The sequence below is a fragment of the Dissoconium aciculare genome, assembly GCF_010015565.1.
Source record: "Dissoconium aciculare CBS 342.82 unplaced genomic scaffold K489scaffold_5, whole genome shotgun sequence".
Classification (NCBI taxonomy): domain Eukaryota; kingdom Fungi; phylum Ascomycota; class Dothideomycetes; order Mycosphaerellales; family Dissoconiaceae; genus Dissoconium; species Dissoconium aciculare.
Genome location: NW_022984955.1, coordinates 1,313,670 through 1,333,698, shown reverse-complemented (window position 1 = coordinate 1,333,698; position 20,029 = coordinate 1,313,670). Strand labels below are relative to the sequence as shown.

At 52.3% G+C, this 20,029-nt stretch overlaps 7 protein-coding genes across 7 annotated transcripts; 5 read left to right on the top strand and 2 right to left on the bottom strand.

The window, feature by feature from the left end:
- Nucleotides 1-1,893: 1,893 nt before the first annotated feature.
- On the top strand, nt 1,894-5,735 carry K489DRAFT_424047 (GTPase-activating protein-like protein of the rho/rac family; the record flags this gene model as incomplete). The annotated part of the gene is made up of 4 exons (XM_033608261.1): nt 1,894-2,238; nt 2,293-3,004; nt 3,047-5,112; nt 5,182-5,735. 4 exons carry the CDS (start codon nt 1,894-1,896, stop codon nt 5,587-5,589), a joined length of 3,531 nt encoding a protein of 1,176 aa, XP_033460780.1. The 3' UTR covers nt 5,590-5,735.
- Nucleotides 5,736-6,599: 864 nt separating this feature from the next.
- On the top strand, nt 6,600-7,907 carry K489DRAFT_431103 (uncharacterized protein; the record flags this gene model as incomplete). The annotated part of the gene is made up of 4 exons (XM_033608433.1): nt 6,600-6,743; nt 6,817-6,880; nt 6,940-7,147; nt 7,228-7,907. The coding sequence occupies 4 exons, from the start codon at nt 6,600-6,602 to the stop codon at nt 7,520-7,522; spliced, it is 711 nt and encodes a 236-aa protein (XP_033460779.1). The 3' UTR covers nt 7,523-7,907.
- Nucleotides 7,908-8,348: 441 nt separating this feature from the next.
- Nucleotides 8,349-9,162, top strand: K489DRAFT_206031 (uncharacterized protein). The gene has a single exon (XM_033599621.1). It carries the CDS (start codon nt 8,618-8,620, stop codon nt 9,050-9,052), a length of 435 nt encoding a protein of 144 aa, XP_033460778.1. The 5' UTR covers nt 8,349-8,617; the 3' UTR covers nt 9,053-9,162.
- Nucleotides 9,163-10,685: 1,523 nt separating this feature from the next.
- On the bottom strand, nt 10,686-11,087 carry K489DRAFT_318233 (uncharacterized protein; the record flags this gene model as incomplete). Its single annotated transcript, XM_033601294.1, has 1 exon — nt 10,686-11,087. A coding segment is annotated over one exon (402 nt), but the record flags the coding sequence as incomplete, so codon positions are not given.
- A 4,145-nt stretch (nt 11,088-15,232) lies between these two features.
- On the top strand, nt 15,233-15,922 carry K489DRAFT_379729 (uncharacterized protein). The gene has a single exon (XM_033604724.1). The coding sequence runs from the start codon at nt 15,696-15,698 to the stop codon at nt 15,876-15,878; it is 183 nt and encodes a 60-aa protein (XP_033460776.1). The 5' UTR covers nt 15,233-15,695; the 3' UTR covers nt 15,879-15,922.
- Nucleotides 15,923-16,275: 353 nt separating this feature from the next.
- On the top strand, nt 16,276-16,977 carry K489DRAFT_304880 (uncharacterized protein; the record flags this gene model as incomplete). Its single annotated transcript, XM_033600522.1, has 1 exon — nt 16,276-16,977. A coding segment is annotated over one exon (702 nt), but the record flags the coding sequence as incomplete, so codon positions are not given.
- Nucleotides 16,978-17,040: 63 nt separating this feature from the next.
- On the bottom strand, nt 17,041-19,326 carry K489DRAFT_205989 (uncharacterized protein). The gene is made up of 2 exons (XM_033599620.1): nt 18,533-19,326; nt 17,041-18,479 (listed from the first exon to the last, which is right to left on the bottom strand). The coding sequence occupies exons 1-2, from the start codon at nt 19,173-19,175 to the stop codon at nt 17,104-17,106; spliced, it is 2,019 nt and encodes a 672-aa protein (XP_033460774.1). The 5' UTR covers nt 19,176-19,326; the 3' UTR covers nt 17,041-17,103.
- Between the last annotated feature and the right edge of the window lie 703 nt (nt 19,327-20,029).

The following is a 20,029-nucleotide window of genomic DNA, read 5'->3' as shown; positions in this document are numbered from 1 at the left end:
CTCTGTGGTGCGCTCTACGCCGGAGCATAAACTGATCGTCGTCGTCACGGATGATACGAACGGGGCGCAGAACGAGCTGTCTGTCCATCAGGCAGCATCCATGCACCGTTGCTCGTGATAAAGGAAGTTATTCTTGTTCTGGTGTCCCGCAAGCACTGCGCCACTGCCAAAGCAACTAGAAACAATGATGACGGACTGCAGTGCAGTGCTTGCTTTTAGACCATTTTCGGCCAGCGTGAAGTAATCAGCGGCACCAAATTTGTGTACTACTGTCGTCAGGCACACTTCGTCCGCAGATGCCCGTGTATCAATCCATCTAATGTTGAGCAGTTTGTAGGGATGGGCTTGTAGGTACTTATCAGCGTGCAGGTAAGTCTGTATGGCCTGTAATGCCCCCATCATCCAATTCCAACGCTACCTAGTGGACATAGGTATATCTACCTGGGTACAGTGCCTGAACATCCATAATGAATACTTGGGAGGTCATAGAATGTCAGCGTTACGATCACTGCCACTCACGCCACTACGGGCCTGGGGGATAATTATAGGTCGCTGCAGGTCTGTTACCCTATGACAATCATGATGATGATGGTGATGATATAGTGGCCCGCTCTGCACGTCCAGCAGCACATTACTAGGTGTCTTCGCACATACGGCACACCTGCGTAGGTTGTTTTGGGGGCCATTGTGGGTATGAACAACATGCGGTCAAGCACTACATCTGTGAAAACACCGCCTACATCTCATCTCGCACGGTCATTTCGTCACCCTCACAACCAATTTGTGACAAGTTATCAAGAACTACTCGATGGGAATTACAAGGCATTGCCTATCAGGAGACAAGACACAAAGATGGGTTGCGCAAATGACAATTGTGAATATCCGCAGGTGTACATATATAGGTATCTATCCTGTCGAGTGCCAAACATCCGCATCCAAAACTTACATTAATCGGATTCCTCTGGCAATGTTGCTGTATATGGCTGTGCTCCACAGATCTCTAGTCACCTCTAGTCAACTCCAGTAGTCTCGTGATTCAGAGAAAAGTACTGTAAATAACACGATCGTCAATCATGCCTGTGGATCAATATGGATAGGTACCTAACACTTTTCAAACCACCAACCTTGGAAGCCCGCCAGTCAAACATGTGCCCGGGCGGGTCTCCTCCAGTAAAGTTTCAGGCTATGCCACCGCTACCACAGCCTGCCTTCACGAACATACAGTATCCAGTACTGCTATGCAAACCACCACCACACTATTATTACATTACATACACGATTCACCGCGACTAGCACTGTACAATTGCAACCACCAGGCCAATACCCCTCCGCACATAACCACCGGCAGACTTCATCATCACTCCTCACACAATTGGTTTATCGCGGAATGACACGCCTTGTACTATAGCATTTCTGTCTTTTTCGCCAACCACCACACCCACCTCCACATCTTTCCGCGCTCTCTCTCCCGTGGCTGCCACCTCCGCCTTCGGCATACGACAGGGCCCGTTTCACATCATCCCCGTCTGTCTATCCGCCTGTCCGCCGCCCGATCCTCCGCCTTCAAGGTCCAATATCCGCACTCCTGCTCTGTCGCATTGCATCGCGTGTGCATGACGACGATCCGTGGCGACAAGGCTGTCCACCAGCTGCATGTCCTACTGGGAGCAGATTGCTGTGCGGTCGACATTCTTGCCCTTTCGAGTGGCTGAGCCTGCCGTTGCTTGTTCACCATTTTCGATCGAAGATTGCTGCAAAATCTGGATTCTCGTTCTCAACCCGGTCGGCCTTGGTGGGCGTCACTGTCAGTGAACGAGCACGTGCCGGACCACCTCGACGCAATCTCATTGCGGAAGCAGATCACGAGACACCGTCTTTGAGTGTTCTTCCGCAATGCCTCAACCAAACGATGAGCGGACTCTCGACGTTGCCTCGAGCGACATTCGACGCAGCAATGATGCCAAGAGGAACGAGACCGCCGCGACAACATCCGAAATTACTCTACCACACCGACCTCACGAGCAAGGAGACGGAAACCTGCTCAATCCTGCGACACAAGATCTCACGCGAAGATCGCTGGACGACCTGAGCGAAGCGGACAGTAGACACAGATCTAAGTCAAAAGGCAGGAAGCCCAGTACACAGACGAGGATATGCGGGACGTGTCAGCGCCAGCTCATGGGGCAATTCTTGCGAGCGCTGGGCGGTACATATCACCTCGATTGCTTCAGGTGCCATGTAAGATTGGGATGAGAGACCATTGGCGAGCCAGGACACTGACGATTTGCGCAGGATTGTGATAAGATCGTGGCTTCGAAATTCTTTCCCGTCCCCGATCAACCACCAAATCAATACCCTCTTTGCGAGACCGACTACTTTCGACGCCTGGACCTACTCTGTCATGCTTGTGGTGGGGCTCTTCGTGGATCGTACATCACTGCGCTTGAGAGAAAATACCATATTGAGCATTTTACCTGTTCGGTTTGCCCGACCATCTTCGGCGCGCAGGATTCATATTATGAACATGAGGGCAGCGTTTACTGCCACTATCACTACTCGACCAAATTTGCGCAACGGTGCAATGGCTGCCAAACTGCGATCCTGAAACAATTCGTCGAAATCTTCCGCAATGGAGTCAACCAATATTGGCATCCCGAGTGCTATATGATACACAAGTACTGGAACGTTCGCTTACATTCCGCACCGACGAAAGGCTCATTGGCTGACGAGCAGGAAACCGAACAGCGGAAGAGGCTCACGGAAGGCCCCAACTCGGATGCTAGCGAGGCTGAGCGCAAGACCATTCGCGAAGAGGAAGATGCGGTCGAATACAAGGTGCATTGGATTTGGCAGACACTTTCTTCTTTCGAGGAGCGCTCTGCCACGTGTATCTCGGACATGTTGCTACACGTCAGCAATGGTGCATACATGGACGGCGTGGTTGCAGCAAGACGATTCATCACCCACATTGATGTGCTTTTCGGCGCGGCAGACGAATTGAACCGTCGTCTTCTGGCGGGTCCTGGACCAGACAATGGCGAGCGAGCGCGAAACCCGGACAGAAGTGCTCCCGTACCGCGCGGACTTAGCTACAGTAGAGAGGCGAAAGTGCTCTGCAAGAAGGTAGTGGCTTTCTTCCAGCTTCTGGCGGATAATCAAGACAACGGCGTAAGACGCCTGGGTGTCACACAGGAGCTTCTGTTCCTAGTTAACGGCTTGGCTCACTATTTGAAGCTCATGATGAGAATCTGTCTGTCCGGCGCCCTCAAACTCGAGCGAGAGATGTCCAGCGTGACCGGCTTGGAAGGATTCCTCAAAAACATCAGCAAGCTGGACGATCAATTAGACGCCGAATCGAAGCAGGACTCACGACACGATCCTGAGCTTTACGTTAGTAAAAGCGCGGACACGTGTATGGTTTGCAACAAATCCGTCGAGGACAAATGTTACAGATTGGACAAAAGAGTCCTGCATGCGGAGTGTCTTGTTTGTTCGAAATGCAACAAGGACCTCAGCGCAAATCCAAGCACTGCGAGATGGAGCGAACAATCGAAGAAGATATTCTGCGAAGCTCATGCAGGCCCCGACGCGCACATCACAGGGTTTGTGGCAGTGACAAGACTACAGCAATACGTCCATCTCTTGCGTGTGGCGCATGCCCGTCTACTCGCGACCCTCAGAACAAGCGGGGCCCTACCTCATACTACAGACGATCCAAATCTTGGAGATTATGATTCTCGAGATCTAGAAGCTGTGGAGAATGACAGCCTCGTGGCACTGGGCAGATCAAACACGCGATCAAGATCCTACGCGGGACGACCAGGCGGCGAGAGGAGCCAGGATGAGGCTAGCTACGAAGACACTATGGGTAACATTCGACGTCTTCGGAGTATACGGATGGAGAAGCAGTTATCAAACGCGACCCGAAAAGCACGAACATCTCGAATCATCGATGGTCCCGAGGCTGTCCGTCCAGGTTCAGCTGATGGCACCGAAGGACCAAAACGACGGAAGACTGGAACATTTCAGATTGTAGAGGACCGAGATGCGAACGGCGAGACAGTCACACAGTTGACCTTTGGAGCGCAGGATACCATGACCCTTGATGATATTCCTCGCATCGTTCAGGCTCAACAGACCAAGGAACAACGACCGAATGCCAGTCGATATGCTCGCAACCCGATGATACCTCAGGAACCGAAAATGCGCCTTGTCAATGGCCATACACGAGACTTGTCGAATGATGCCGGTAAAATGCTCAATAATCCGCTACCAGCTACGAAAAAATACTTCTCCGAACTGACCGCGCTCGAATATTTCATCGTTCGCCATCTTGCTGTGCTATCGATGGAGTCGTTGCTTACCGGTCATTTCGACCAAGAAGAATTGATCGATTTGATTGAGGCTAAGCGACCGACTTTTTGGAGCAAGTTTGGTAAAGCCTTTCAAGGAAAGGAAAAGAAGCCCAAAGGCAGCAAGAACACCAGCGTCTTCGGGGTACCACTGGAGCAACTCTTGGAACGCGACTATGAGGAGAGCACGGACGGTGTTGGTCCGGGTCTCCTGAAGATACCGTCGTTGGTGCAAGAAGCCATCAGCGCGATGAAGACCATGGACATGTCTGTGGAAGGTGTTTTCCGGAAGAATGGAAATATCAAGCGATTGAATGAGGCCAAGGAAGATATCGACAGCAAAGGCACAGTTGAAGTCGACCTTACGCGAGAGAATCCGGTCCAGGTGGCGGCATTACTGAAGAAGTTCTTGCGGGAAATGCCCGATCCTCTCCTGACGCACAAACTTCACAAACTGTGGATTACTTCTCAACGCATAGACGACAACGAGAAGCGGCGCCGGATACTTCATCTGACGTGCTGTCTACTGCCCAAGGCGCATCGCGATACGTTGGAAGTGCTTTTCAACTTCCTGAACTGGGTTTCAAGTTTCAGCCATGTCGACGAAGAGAGCGGCAGCAAGATGGATGTCCACAACCTGGCCACTGTCATTGCACCGAATATCATACATCGAGGCAAGGATCATATGCCTGTGGACGAGAGCTTTTTGGCCATCGAGGCTGTGCATAGTCTAATCGAGTGGAACGAAAGCATGTGTGAGGTATGTTGAAGCCGTTTGGGAGAAAGGAGGACTAGCGTGGACTCGAATGCTGACCACTACGATCTACAGGTTCCCGAGGACCTCGCCTTGATGATGAACGACAGCTCCCTTTTCAACAACACTCCGGACATCACGACCAAAGAGATCCTCAAGCGCTACAATGACTATGTGCGTGATCCGCGATCCCGGCCGGGCAACACCAATAGCAGCTTGGACAATCCGGCCAATGGAACGTCGTCACCGACGCCAGCCGCAGGCGTGAAACGGGTAGATACCGACCCATCGGTGCAAAATGCTTGGCAGAATGAGAGCTCGGTACGACATGTTGGGAGCAGCAATGACCTGCACAATCCACCAAACTTGCCGTATCTCAATCCCAGTAAGAATGGGAGTGTAGACTCACACGGCGCGAGTCCCAATCGTGCAAGCATCCGAGGCGGGCCCTTTGATAAGCCTAGAGCTGTAGGCATTGCATGAGCAAGTTGTACAGGCGTGAGGAGGAATTGGAGTCCGCTGTCCATCGCGAACAGCCAGGGTTGGCGGCAAAATATGAAAAGTGCCTGATGATTATACGTTGGCGGGAGCGCGAACGGTTGTACGAGTTCGAAAAACGGACATGACACGCGTGCTTGTCGTTGGGTTTCCTGGCGTTCTACATTTGAGGGCGTCGATCATGACTTGTGCTTCGCTTTTCAGATAGTTTTTCACGACGATATGTTTCCTGTCACGGCATCTGTCTCGTCAGATGTCTCAATAGCATTTTGAGAGATCTCTGCAATCTGTTGATTTGTTCGTTTTCATATGAATGATCACCAAAAGGATCATCGTTGACAGTACGCAGTCTCGATCGGCAACGAAGCTGAGAGTTTAGCCGACTGCCTCTGCAAAATACCACCGATGGGCACATGGAGTGGACCCGTTACGACGAACCGATCGGCATGAAATTTCTTAGAGGTTGAGAAATTGCTTGCGCGAAGGCGTCAACAACGTTGGAGCGAGTACAGTCCCGAGAATCGACGAGGTGCTGGACGCGGACATCTTGGCGTTGCACCGGTCGCAAGTCACGTCCAGCCAGATGCTCGCCTCGAACCCGATTCCCATTTCCCACTTGTGGCTCGTGAACGTTGCGAATGGGATTGGGGAAATGCCCGGCAGCCAATCAAAGTTTGCGGATCATCACGTCCCCCTTTCCCAAGTGTTGCTATAAACGCCATATCACGTGCGGCCGAGCCAGACTTCACCTCGCGACCCGCGCGCCGCCCATCCGACGTTTAATTACAACAAACAAGCCGAACGAGCTTTGATCCCGCTCTTTTCACGACCTTCCAGCCATACCGGACATTTTCGACCGCTTTCCAGTTTTCCGTCAGGACCACATTCATTCTTTTCAAGACGTTCGCTCTCATATCCCGGTCACTCTTTCGTCTTCGCGACAACTTTGCGCCTTTCTTCCGCTCTTCAGCAATACCTCCGATAATACCAGAATAATGTTTGCTAAGGCCATCCTCGTCGGCGCATTCGCGGCCATCGCTGCGGCGCAATCCACTGTCCTCACCTTCACCAACGTCGCCAACCCGATCACCGACGGCCAGCCGACTGCTCTTCTGTGGGCGACCAACGACACCGTCTCGGTATGAATCTCGAATGACAACAATTGAGCCTTCGATGCCTCGCGCAAGCCGACAACTAATCACAGTTCTATAGCCGGTCACTATCCTCCTCCGCAAGGGCCTTGCTACTAACCTCGAGACCGTCGAGGTCATCACCAGTATGTGATCCAACAGATTTGCGCTCTAAAGTCCCGAACTGACGAATGCGCCTGTACAGCTACCGGCCGCGGCAACCAATACATCTGGACTCCGTGCAGCTCCCTCGAGAACGGCAATGACTACGCTCTGCAAATCCTGCAAGCCGGTCAACTGAACTACTTCGGCCCCTTCACCATCCAGGGTGCCACCGGCTCCGGTAGCTGCTCTGGCTTGGTTTCTACCGCCACCGCGACCTCCTCTGCCAACAGCACCTCCAGCACTTTGACGTAGGTGTTCCATATCTAGAAAACGCCGATTGCCGTGCCTTGACCTTGGTCCGTGTGTGCTAATTCTCTTTGCGATATAGTCCTGTCGTTGGCGGCAGCAACAGCACCTCTGCCGTTAACGGCACCTCGCAGAGCAACAGCACTGCTACTACCTCCAGCCCTCTCATCACTCCTACTCCTGCTGCGCACAACAACGGCACCCTCCGGGACAACAGCACCACGACCGCCACTCGCCCTACTACTTCTAACACTGGCGCCGCCTTCCCCACCAGCTCCACCAGCACTGCGCCAAATGCTGGTCCCACCGCCGCCATCGTCGGTGGTGGCTCCATCGCCGTCCTTCTCGGCGCTGTCGCCGCCATGGTCATGGTCTGAGCTACTCGTCCAAGGCGATTTCCTTCAGCGGGAGAGGCGTGGGACAGGCAGAGAACATATTCGAATCTCCGTTTTACTGCAATGTTTCTCTCGCAGTTTTTCTCGAACGGCAATACCTTTTTAATGAGCATAAGGCGATGCAGAAAATTTGCTTAAAATAATACCCTTTTTCGAATTTTGGACCATCATTGGAAATCGAACCTCCTCTTACAAACTATTTCTCTCTCACCATGTGCCTTTCCTATTGCTCTTTTCGGCTAATGCGACGTCTCTTCCGCATGGCCTCTAGCGGGATCAGGCCCGTGAGTGATTTTCCCGAAAATTACTTCCTCGTCGTGTCGGGGGTTGCGATGTGCTCGACTATCACGTGTATAAATACAGCCACAGTCCCGTTTAGGTTCACAACCTTGCAGTTGAATTTCGGGTTGTGTATCCTGGTGATGGGACGTGGAAGCTCTGTCCCAGCCAAAATGCTGTCGTGAAGGAATGTGTTTGGGCTGTAGACCCATTGATATGCTAACAACCACCCACCATCTCTCTGCGTCTCCTTATATGGCAATGTCATTTGTCACAGCGCCGATGGACAGGAATTCAATGCCCTTCTCGTACATCAATCAACCCTGGAAAGTGTCACCGCGAGAGATCCATTCATAGTACTCACTGGACGTTCAAACTTCAGCGTGTATTAACCCCAACCCTATCACATCAATATTAGGGTTACGATGGCACCTAATATGCATCTCGAAGTCGAAAAGAATAGAAATGGGTATAATGTACACCCGTTTCCTGGTATACATACATCTGTCCTCTGTCGTATCTAGGTCCGCTCCAAAAAGGCTGCAGCGATAAGGCACATATTGGAACGTTCTTCTCTATCATTATGATATCGCGCTATGCTTATATAAACAATACACAAAAAGTCTAATAATGTAATATTGCAATGCTTCCGCTGAATAGTTTCCCGTAGGCATCACGGGATTTGATGATGAAGACGACGACGAAGAAGAAGAAGAGAAAGAAGAAGAAGAAAGTGCTCATAGCATATGAAGCAGCATGTTCGGCATGGTGTGAAATGTTCACATCGGATCATGCGTCATGGAGGAACCCGCCCGAGGGTTTCGAAGCGATTTGGGCGCTAGGAGAATCTGCAGGAGGACCTCTTCTGGAAGATCGCTGCTTAGAGTGGAATTTGTGGGACATGTTTTCGGGTCAGACTCGCGAACGACTGGCGGTAGGCCGCGGAGCAGACGGGCTCCATCAATCAAGAGCATCGTCGCAGAGCGTAAAGATTGGAAACAGCTGTGCAATTCGGATCTTCAAGCCATTTCCACATCTGGCCGTGCGGCTGACGGAAGAGGAGGAGGGGCGTTCGCAGGCCTGAAAGACGCAGGCGATGGGCTACGCGGCGGAGGATTGATCGCGGTGAGGCCACTCACGGGAGGAGGCTGGTGTTGTGGTGGTGGCGCGGAGAGTTCTTTCGAATGTTGCTGCTGCTGCTGCTGTGGAGGCGGCGGCGTAGCTTCGCTCTGAGGAGATTCATCCTGCAACGAGTGGTGCAAGGGTTGCGCGGTCGGCGTGGTAGATTTGTTGTCGGCGTCGGGACTATTGCCGGAGGCGTTGTTCTCCGAACCCTTTTTCTGTTCGCAAAAGTCAGCATCGGTCAAACATCAAGGATTTAACAAGTGTTATGCTTTATAAGAAACGGGAAAGACAAACACGGAGTATCACGTACACTTCTCATATCCGGCCTGCCGTCCTTGCGGATCAGCACCCCTTCAGAATTACGAATCGGTTTGGTCCGGGTCTTCTTGCCGCCGGACGCCATCGAACCTCCTTGTGAAGGGTCACCTCCCATGACGTAGGGATCCATGCCATCGTGAGGTGGACCGTGACTGAGAGGATGACCTGCCGGTGTCGAGGGATACTCACCTCCAGGTGGGCCGCTGTCGGATCTCAATGGATGGTTGCCCATGCTAGGAGAGTGTGGAGCAGACGGATGATGATGATGGTGATGATGTTGTTGGTGATGAGGATGTGGATGATGATGAGAATGATTATGGTAGCTATTCGGTGGAGGATGTGACGAAGGGGGAGGACCACCCGCGTTGCTGGTCGGCCCGGCAGAATGATGGCTGCCATATTCGGGTCGATGCTCCCATTCTGGTGTGTCTTGGTGTTCTTGCCGATCAGTAGGATGCTGCGACGATGATCTCGGTGATGGACCTGATCGTGGGCCGCTACGACCAGCACTCCGGGCTTTTCCTCTTCCGTTTCCACTCCCGCTACCACTGCTACGCACACCGCGACCACTGCCGCTGGCATGTTGATGCGAAGACGAAGAACCACTTCGATCACCGTCTCCTCGCCAGGCGTCGTGCGCATCGGGTTGCGCGGCAGAGGTGGTAATGAAGCGGAAATTGTGATGTCCACCATGTGCTGCGTTGTGGGCAGATTCCGCATCTGGCGGAGGTCGCCCGCGTTCTTCTCGATCAGGATATCCACCTGGTGGCCCACTATAACTCCCGTCTTCAGGGTAGTTGCTCCGAGGCGCACTGGGCATCAATGGCGCCAATTTTGGCCGTTTCGCACCATCTGCCATTGGTGATCCATATGGAGACCCGCGCTCATCTGGAGGACGTTTTGCAGAATGACCTGTATTGACTGCAGCCCAACCATTAGAATGTGGTTCGGAATGCTCGATTGGTGGGCGTCGATCGCCATGCGAAGCCGAGGCGTATGGGTCTGCCGCTCGCCAACCTGAAGGCGGGCCAGCTGCAGGAGGCGGGTGGGAGTCGGTTGGTCGGTATGGAGCTGGGGCTGGCGAATGCGTGGAGGCGCCGGGCGGTGGAGGACCATGCTCATTCGGGTACGCCTTGGAGTCCGGCGCTGATCGATATCCATGCGCATTTGGTGTATCAACTCCTGGAGGAGTGGGGAAGTTCGGCGGCCGTGCAGGGTCCTGAGGACCTGCTGGACCAGATCGCATTGGTGGTAGCGCTGAGTGAGCATGATGATGTGGATGGGGCTGATGTGGGTTCGAGGCGTGATGCGGTACACTTGCCGCTCCCGGTGGGCCGCCCTGTGCCGATTCATAATACGACGACTCTCGATGCGGTGTCGTTGTCGGAGGACGATGGGTAGAAGTTGCGCCTGATCCTGCCGTCGTGACTTCTTCGCATTTCCGAATCCGATTCTTCAGCAATTCCAAAGCCATCCCCAACGCATCCACTTCGTTGACCTTATGTGAAAGTCGAGTCACCTGCGATGTTAGGATTTCTAGATCGCCCGAATCTGGTCGACCTTCAGGCGCCGACCGAGTTGAGCGCATCTCGCTGGTGACGCGATCCAGTGTAGCCGCGATACCGCCAATGTCATGATGTAGCCGGTTGATGTTATTTTCGAGCTCCTGAAATTGACGACGATGACCATCGATCATCCCGGTGTTGTATGTGACTTGCGCTTGCAGGCGCGAAATAGCACTGATCCATATCTCGGGACCCGAGCGATCCGGGCCATTGCTACTGCGCGAAGGCAAGCGATTGTGTTCGACAGATCTGGTTGGCATGGATGTGGTAGGCTCCCGCATGTCTTGTGGCATTGGTCCCGCAGCGGGTGCGACGCCCTCGGTGGACTTTTCCGCCTTCATGCCCCGCGCCTTGTGAGCCATCGAACGGGTGAGCGCATGCAACAATATTCGACCAGGTTTGAGAAAGAGTGATGGGTCGAAGAATATTCAACGGTGAGTGTGGATTGATTCAACAATTCGGGCGCAGATCGTGTGGTGTGGACGACGAGGATAATGGGTGTGCGCGCGGCAATCTGGCCGCATACAAGCCCACCCACGCACAGGAAGCGGCTGAATGATCAAGCTGGATGGTGAATGGGGTGCGGGTGGTGGTGGTGGTAACGTGCACGGCGGAATAGAATTGTCTCAGCTGTGAGGTCGATATGATCTTTGAGGTCTGTTGAGCGAGGCTTCGGAGTTGGTGGGAGATCAACACCGCAGTCGTGATAGTAACAGTAACAATAATTTTATTAGAAAAAGAAGAAAAAGGAAAAGAGAGTTGGCCGGGTTGCGGGTGTAGCGTGCGTCGTGTCGGTGATCGACAAGTGCAAGCTGGAAGGAAAAAACAAGACCCGAGTAGCGCGCGAACAGCCAGGGAACAGGTAGAGATGGGCGGAAGCGCGGCAGGCTATGATACAAGGCGAGAGAAGGGGTGTGTGTGTGTGGGAGGGAGACAAGTAGATGGAGAGGAAGAGTGAAATGATGTTAGTAGCTTGCAATAGGAGCGCTGTCGCTGTATGAAGTAGACGAAGATAACGGAATGGTCCCAAGGGGAAGAGCGATGGTGGAAACACGCATCCAGGTCAGGCCAAATTCATGGATGACGAAGGGGATGAGCAGGAAAAAAAAGGGAGGGTGTGTACGGTTCGAAGATTGTAGCGCCGAACAGGAAGAGGCCGACAACGGGCACCGTAAAGTTAAACATGAAGCCACGTCCCCTGTTAATACTATACTATCAGTCGTAAAGCGATCGCGAGAGCAAAGGTAGATCCAATCTGGCCACGAACAGATGGTTCGACCCTTGGACAGGCGAGAACATCGTGTTATTGGTCGTGGCGGGTAAAAGAACAATTAAGGATGTGAGACCACCAACGGGGCGACAGGCGACAGCGAGCCTGTTTGGTTGGATGATTAGCGATCGCGTGGGTGCCGAACGCGGGCGCACCCATGACGGCGCCGCCCTTTCCCATCAATTTCTTTTCCATTTCCAGTGCGTCTTCATCGGGAATGTTGTCCGCGAGAAGAGGAGGGCGGGCGGCCGCGAAGACGAAATGGATCAGAATGCAGAAGAGTTCGGGATCGGTTGGTCCAGGTGCTGAACATGGTTACCGTGATTGTCATGAAGCATACATGTGCCTAGTGCTTAAAGGTAAACATCGATGCACAGTCTGCATAGCTGAATGATAAATGAATTTCGTGTGCCCGTGCGTGTCCTCCTATACACTGGCGACGGCTTTCGTCAATGATTCCAGCGATACTCGTCGAGGTTTGGGAATGAGTAGCACTACAGGGAATACGACAGGGAAAAACACGACAGGTAAAACACCTCTTGCTACGCTCGCCTGAAATCCGACATTGATCGTTTCGGGCTGCCTGTCGATGTTGCAAGGACCGAGGGCACAGGTCTGGTCATCGAACTTGGAAATCCTACTGCCAGAAATTCGAGCACACGATCCACAATAAGGCGAGCGGACCGGCAGCTTGCTTGCATATCGTATATGCATTTAGATAGCGTCAGTGCTGGAAGGCTGTCAAGGAAGGACCGGCGGCGGGAATCACCGAGGGTGTGATGATACAGCGTGATGATACAGTATGATGAATCGGACTGAGAAGAGATAATCAATCTTGCGAGCTGGCGCTGTTTGTTAGTGCTGTACGTATCGCGAGATGAGTCGATACCGCCGCGCTAATCTATTAGACTTCGAGGTGGGCGCGCAGTAGCCAGCCCATCCGCGACGCCCATGGATAATGGCAGGGCGAAATCTTCCATGAGGAGGGAAATGCTATTCCGGTGCCAACGCAGACATGAAGAACCTTACAGCCACGCCGCAGCGGGCAGGGTTGGGAGGGAAGCTGATGCGTGCCGCCGTGGAATGAACGGGTGACCGGTGTGGTCGATGGGTGGGTTGGATTGGATGGATTGGGGCCCGCTGAGGCGCATAAGGTTTACCTTTTTGGCGCAATTCCGTGTCGTCGTCAACGTCATTTTCCAGGATCCTGCAACTGGTTCGACTCATAACAACTCACAGATAATCCATTGCCAGGCTCGTCCCGAGGGATCAGATGTGACGACAAGTAGTAGGTCCCGTTGGGAGCTTGGAACATAATCCTCGTAGTCTATTCTCCCCCAGGTAGTCTGTTCCTTAATTGCAGATTATTTGAATCACATCAGGGCGGAAATACCGGCGGCGCGTCCCCTCGTTAAATTTCGCATCGAATCGACTCGGAAGGCGCGTGAGAGGCGTCTGCACGGGCGGCCCAGATTTCATGAGGACAGCTCATAGCTCGCAGCTCGCATATCATCTCTGAGCGTTCTACGCCGCAAATCCAGCCCACACCGACAGTCCGACAGACGGGTATGCCATGTCGTCCAGTTGTACGTAAAGCACAAACAAATGCGAAAGTCATCTATTAAGTACCTTGGCACGACAGTGCAATTCTATTTCAATATCAACCCATGCTGATATACTAGGCGCGCTCTGGTGACAATTGGCTACACTTTACAGTCAACCATTGGATAATCAAACAGAGACTGAAAATTGTGCAGGGAGGCGGTCCCATGCCATAGCAAAGCCGATCTATGCGGAACATTCCCATATTGCATGAACAGAGCACTGGCGATCGCTTGTCATCCAATGGTATGCCACAACGGCTGAACATGATCCGAGGCAGTAATTTTCATCGTCTCATGTCGAAATACAGCGGCATCTGCATAGTACTACGACTGTAATGACAGACGAAGTGCTCACCGAAAGTGTGATTGGACCAAGCACAACCAGAGCTTTCAGAGTGCTGAAGGCCGTGGACAACAGCATCATTGGTTTCGTTATCGTTAAACCACGGCGATCATCGTCAGATACTTGTCACTGATGCCGGAAGATGGTTTCAATTTGAGAATGCGTCGTCATTGGTCATATCAGAGTCGTAGATCCGCTCATATTCCGCACCATGGCCGATGAGACCGACCTGTACTTTTCCCCAGCGACAAAGCCCACACGACAAACAGCTCTGCACAAAGGAGCAATCATAAGCTAGTATAATGCAGGGGCAAGCAAATGCTGACACGGGCATGGCGCTACTAGCATTTACACATAGTGTGACTGGCAGACTGGACCTCGGTGCGGCCATGATGCCTGCCAACCTGTCTATTGTTGGGCGCCTTATTATTAGACTCGGGAGGCTCCAATCATTCACGCAACCATCGCAATACACGTCGCCAGTGTCCATTTCGATCAAAGCATGAAGTCATCGTGCCCGGGAAATGGCTGCATGATGAGGTCGAGGCGTCCGTGTCTTCCCATTGTGGACATCACACAGTGGTATATAACAACAGTCGGAAGTCGGATGTGACCTCGATTATGGTACGAAATAGCGTCTTGGGCAGAGACGGTATGCATGTGTCAAGACTTGCGCTGGGCACCTAGTATAATTCATTTAAGCCTGAGACAGTGGGTGGTGGCTACGCATTGCAAGACGGAACCAGTCCGCTACCAGAGATTGCAAAAAGGCTAGGAACACGCTCTGTACCATATCGCCGTCTCGCGCTAGAACATAACGAAATCCACCAAGCGAGAGCAGGATTGTCAAACTACGAATTCAGGTGGTGCTGTACACAATGACCCATTTTGTTTTTTGTGAGTGATGATTCCATGCTCTGGGTGTATTGTATTGAAATGGATCAGGAATGGCACATGTAGACGACAGCCTTGGCGATCGTTCACAGGAACATTTCAAAGACTCAAGAAAAAACAAACATGTGCTGCATGCAGATAGCGTGCAGCAGGCGACCGTAAAATTACCACTGCATTTCTCCTCTGGGCAATTCGTACAGATCGATGCAGGACCCAAAAGCCGGGTGGGAGTATCGTACCTTGGTTGATGTATACGATGAATACGACACTCGCTAACTAACCAGCCCTTTAGGGGCCAGGCTGGACCGTGAGAGTTTTCCAGGTTGGCGATTCATCAATGGGCAACCAATCTGCCGGAAACCAGCAGACTCAGGTTTGGGCATAGCGCGGAGACCTGACCATGTTCCCACTGGCGATATTCCTTTTTGGAGATCGCCCGCCCAATTTCCCTTGCACACGAGCTCCTCATGACTCGATCCAATTGACTTCGGCATACGTTCATAATCAGATCTCCAATTGCAATAAGTAGAAGCAGCCACTAAGCAGAATACACATGTACCTTCGGTAGGCGCAGGATTTGTGCTTGTATCCCGCTACCCATCAAAGAAAGGGTTGTCCGCCGCTAAACTTGTGGTAGATGCCTTGGACATGATCTACGCAATCACGTCAAGGCTCGTCATTTCCGTCCAGGAACCGCTTCCTGATCGTTCTAAGATAATCTCAATGATGATGGAGGATAGAGTGCAGAGAAATTGCCATGTTTCAGAGATGCACGCTGCGTGGACGGATGGGACATGCCGAGTGCTCTTCCTACCCCGTTCATGTGACCGGCTATGCCTGCATGGCTTTTGTCGGCGGTGATGTTCTGCGTTCCCTGTCAGAAACTGATGTTGGCCTGTCAGCATCAGACAATAACCATGCATACGCCACACAAGGATGACCTGAGTCAGTGGAGAGGTCACATAAACTCAAACGCACGACTCGTTGATCTGATAAAGGAATGTGAAGATGCCTGTGATGAAAAGGTTCATGGATGTGCAAGAAACAGAGGCACGCGCTTACATAAGCTGAACCATAACCCTAAGCATCATGGCGGAATCGTGCCGCGTGGAACAATGATGAAGTAAGAACTTTTTTCCAGGTATTGCGATCACAGCTTGCATTCACACCACAACCCAACACTCGCCCTCCAGGTGCACAATAGGCATATGAACATGGCGACCAAACGGGGTGCACCTGATAGTGCCGATTTGCGCTCCTCATCCAAGCTCGACCACTCTCACAAGCGCCGCAAACCAAACTCCACCACAAAACCCTTCAAGAAGGCCCACCCAGTCAATGAACTCAAATCGAAAATCCGCTCCCTAAAAAGACTGCTCGATCGCAATGATGACCTTCCCGCCGATGTCCGAGTTGAGAAAGAACGAGCTCTGCAAAGCGCCCAACATGATCTCGACATCGCCAATCGCGTTCACCAGCGCAGCGAGATGATTGGGAAGTACCACAAAATTCGATTCTTTGATCGGCAGAAAGCGACTCGTAGATTGAAGAAAGCGAAGAAGGAGCTCCGTGCTTATGAAGGTGGAGATGCTGAGGAGAGAGCGCGACTTGGTCGCGCGGTGGACGAGGCAGAGACGGAGTTGAATTATGCTCAGTTTTACCCGCTGGAAAAGGCGTACGTGCCGCTCTTCCCCACGAAGAAGAACATCAAGGATGATGAGGACGGAGACGGGGAGGGTAGCGGAGCCAAGGAGGTGGAGAGAGTAGGCGATCCGGAGATGTGGAAACGGATTCAAAAGTGCATGAAGGATGGGACGCTGGATGCTTTGCGAGAGGGCAGATTGGAAGGTAGCAGGCCTATCGCTGCGAAGCGGAAAGATGAGAACTCAAGCTCGAACAAAGGCGCTAAGTCCTCACGGCCTGGTAAGGTCAAGGATGCCAAGACAATCGGCAAGGTTGAGAAGACTACCAACGTGCGGAACACACGAGACGAACCACAAGACGAGGATGACGATAGCGATGGCGGGTTCTTCGAGTGATCAGCAATGGGACACACGTAATGTCACCACTTCGTCGAAAGATAGAGTCTGGGAGGCTGGAACTTCGCAACGTGCTATTCAGTCATGCAGCGCATTCCTATGGCTAGCAAGAACAAAGGGCGCTCGCTACTGCTTCTGGTCCGCGACAAAAGCCTCTCCACGATCCTCATGCACCCATCTTTCCACCGTCTCTGCAATTTCGCCAACCATCCGCTCGTATCTTTCATCAATAAAGAACAATCCGCAATGCGCCCCAACCTCATCGACACCCTCCATGAACACTCGGACCCAGCAAGGATCGCGTTGACCGTGTGAGTCTTTGGGTGGAAGGCTGCAGAATTTACGATCTTTGGGTGGACCTTTGTCCTTTTTCCCAGAAGCCGAAGATTCTGCCGATGCTAGACTTGGCCTCTTGCCGTGAGACCTGGCGCTGGACGCTGATGGCGTTGGTTGTAGCGAAAGGGACGAAGTCGCTGTGGAAACATCGTTTATCGAAGGGCGAGAGGGAGCCACTGCGGGAGATGTCACCCGCTCGGGCGCATCGTGGTCGTCGGATTCTGGGTCTGGCTCTTTCTCGCCGCGCATTCGCCGGCCTTCCGCCTCCATTCGCAATCGCTCTTTTTTCAAACGGAGGTGTTCTCTCTCGGAATGCGTCATCTCGGATTCCGCCTTCTTGGAGGCTGCTTTTGCCGCTTTCTTCGCAGCCTCTTGGGTCTCCTTTGCGACCCTTTTGGCGGCCTCCTCGGCTTCCTTCTTCTCCTTACGCACGCGCTTCTCTTCGAGCTTCTCGCGTTCCTTTACGGCTGCTTCGCGATCTTTCAACGCTTTCTCGTAGGCCTTGACAGCCCGGCTGTGCTCCTTTTCGACTAATTTCCGAGTCTCTTTGTCTTGAATGAAGCTCAAGTCTAGAGCTGGCGGTGCAGTAGGAAGTTCAGGCAAAGGTAGTAGATGGCTCTGTATACTGCTGCTCTCTGATTCTGTATGCGGGTTTGGCGAACGGTTATTGTTGGGTTGGTCGTTAGATGTCTCGAGGACCGCGGAACTCGTGCCTGCAGCCCCATCGCTGGCGTTTGGGCCATTGGTGGACACGAGAAGACCTTCTGAGATATTCGCAACCTCTTGACGTTCAACAGCCTCTTCTTCCCGCTCATTAATGGTCGTTGGCTTTGCAGGCTTCGGCCGACCATGACTTGCTGTGTAGTAATTTATGAACCGTACTCGGCTGGGCGTGCTTGTCGATGTGACGACCGAGCGTCTCACTGCCTCGTTCTCCTCCTCAAGCGACCGTAGCTTGACATAACGAGACTTGAGCTCATTCAAGTGCGCCATTGTCCCACCAAACTCCATATGTGAAGCTACCAAATTTTGCGCAGCTTTGGTTAAATTGTCAGAGTGTTTGTTGACCCAATGCCATGCACTCGCCCAACCTGTGCGCACTGGAAGCGTGACGTCGTTAGCAAAATTTGGATTGTAGTTGGGATCATTCTGAGACCAGAAAGCATCTGTGAGACTGTTAGCTGATGATTTCTATGAGCCTGAGATGGATTTCACTCGCCTCCAGAGTCAACGGTATATTTATCCTGATGTGTTTCCTCCGAAGGCTTGAAAATGCTCGCCAGGCCACTCCGAACGATGCCAGGATGCAGCCCTAGGAAAGGCACGTCCAGATTGATCGTCCCCAGAATGCGATGCTTGAACGCCCGATTTGCTGGCGGTGGTGGTGCGAGAAGGACGATCTCTGCAGAGAGTAAACCGCCCATGCTATGTCCGAGAAGCACCACATCTGTGGTGCTGCTCTCATGCGGCTCAAGCCATCTGCTAAAATCATCGCGAGCCACAGTGATGTTCTTCTTCGATCGATATCGAGGGTAGACCTTCGTATGCACGACGTGGCTCTCCGCAAGGAGAACAGTCAGCACATTATGGACATGTGCCGGAAAGTTTCTAAAGCTCATCTCATTGCCCATGAAGCCATGAATGTAAATGAGGAGTAACTTTCGTCGTGAGAGCTGCTCATCGTATGTTGGTACGAGTGACTGCTGAGACGACGACCGAGGATCATCCCGTGCCCAATTTTGATTTGGGGAATGTCCATCTTGCCAAACAGTCTCGTAGGGCGGTGGTGGCACATCGGCCGGTAGCTCCGAGGCTTGCTCTGATGTCGTAGGTGGCCGGGATGGGCCAGCGTGCGAATCCATGATAAAAGGTACGTCTTGTTTTACCGCTGGCCTGAGCTGGCTGTCTGACAAACCCTCGTCATATGGTCTCGTGTCAGATTTACAGGTGACCACAAATCCAGAACTCCATAATCATAGTCCGCACGAAGCTTGATTCAACGTCTTGACAGGCCCGACGGACGTGTAGCAAGCTGGAGCTCCCCAAAGTTTGTGCCGGGCAGGCTGGCAATGGAGGACAGTTACGTCATCGCACGGTGCCGCTGATCTGCAAGCAACATCACACGAACAGTTCGCAGAGCATTGCATTCTTTTCCTCAACTTCGCGCCATTGTGTTCGAAATGGAACTCTGCAGCAAGGCATGAGATTACTGCAGAATCTGATTCGGTATCTAAACATATCCACCTTCTCGGCAGAACCGAATCCTTGCAATCGATGGATTTGCTCGTTTAGCGCTGGCTGCTAAGAAGAAACCTTCGAATGTACATATCGGTAAGGTCGCACCGAATGCCGATTGGTCACGCCGACGACAGCACGGCTGCCAATGTCATTTGACACAATGTCTACTTATCAAGTATCCTTGACATTGGAATTACACCTCAATCTTAAGCCTCCCTGAGGCGCGATACACAATTTGTGCGCCAGCGGCTCGCGTACGACATGGCGACCTCAGCAGACGCGTACGCATGCCAACGACACGTGCCTTCGCTCACGCATCCCTTGAAATGCAGAATGCTGCTTATATATACTTATATCTACCTTCGAGAACGATGTGAATCCTTGAGAATCTTTCAATCAACCTTCGTGAACAACGCAACTTCAGAGACAGTCCTATCTAGACATACATCCTTGCAGTACCAGCTGGTACCCACCAAGC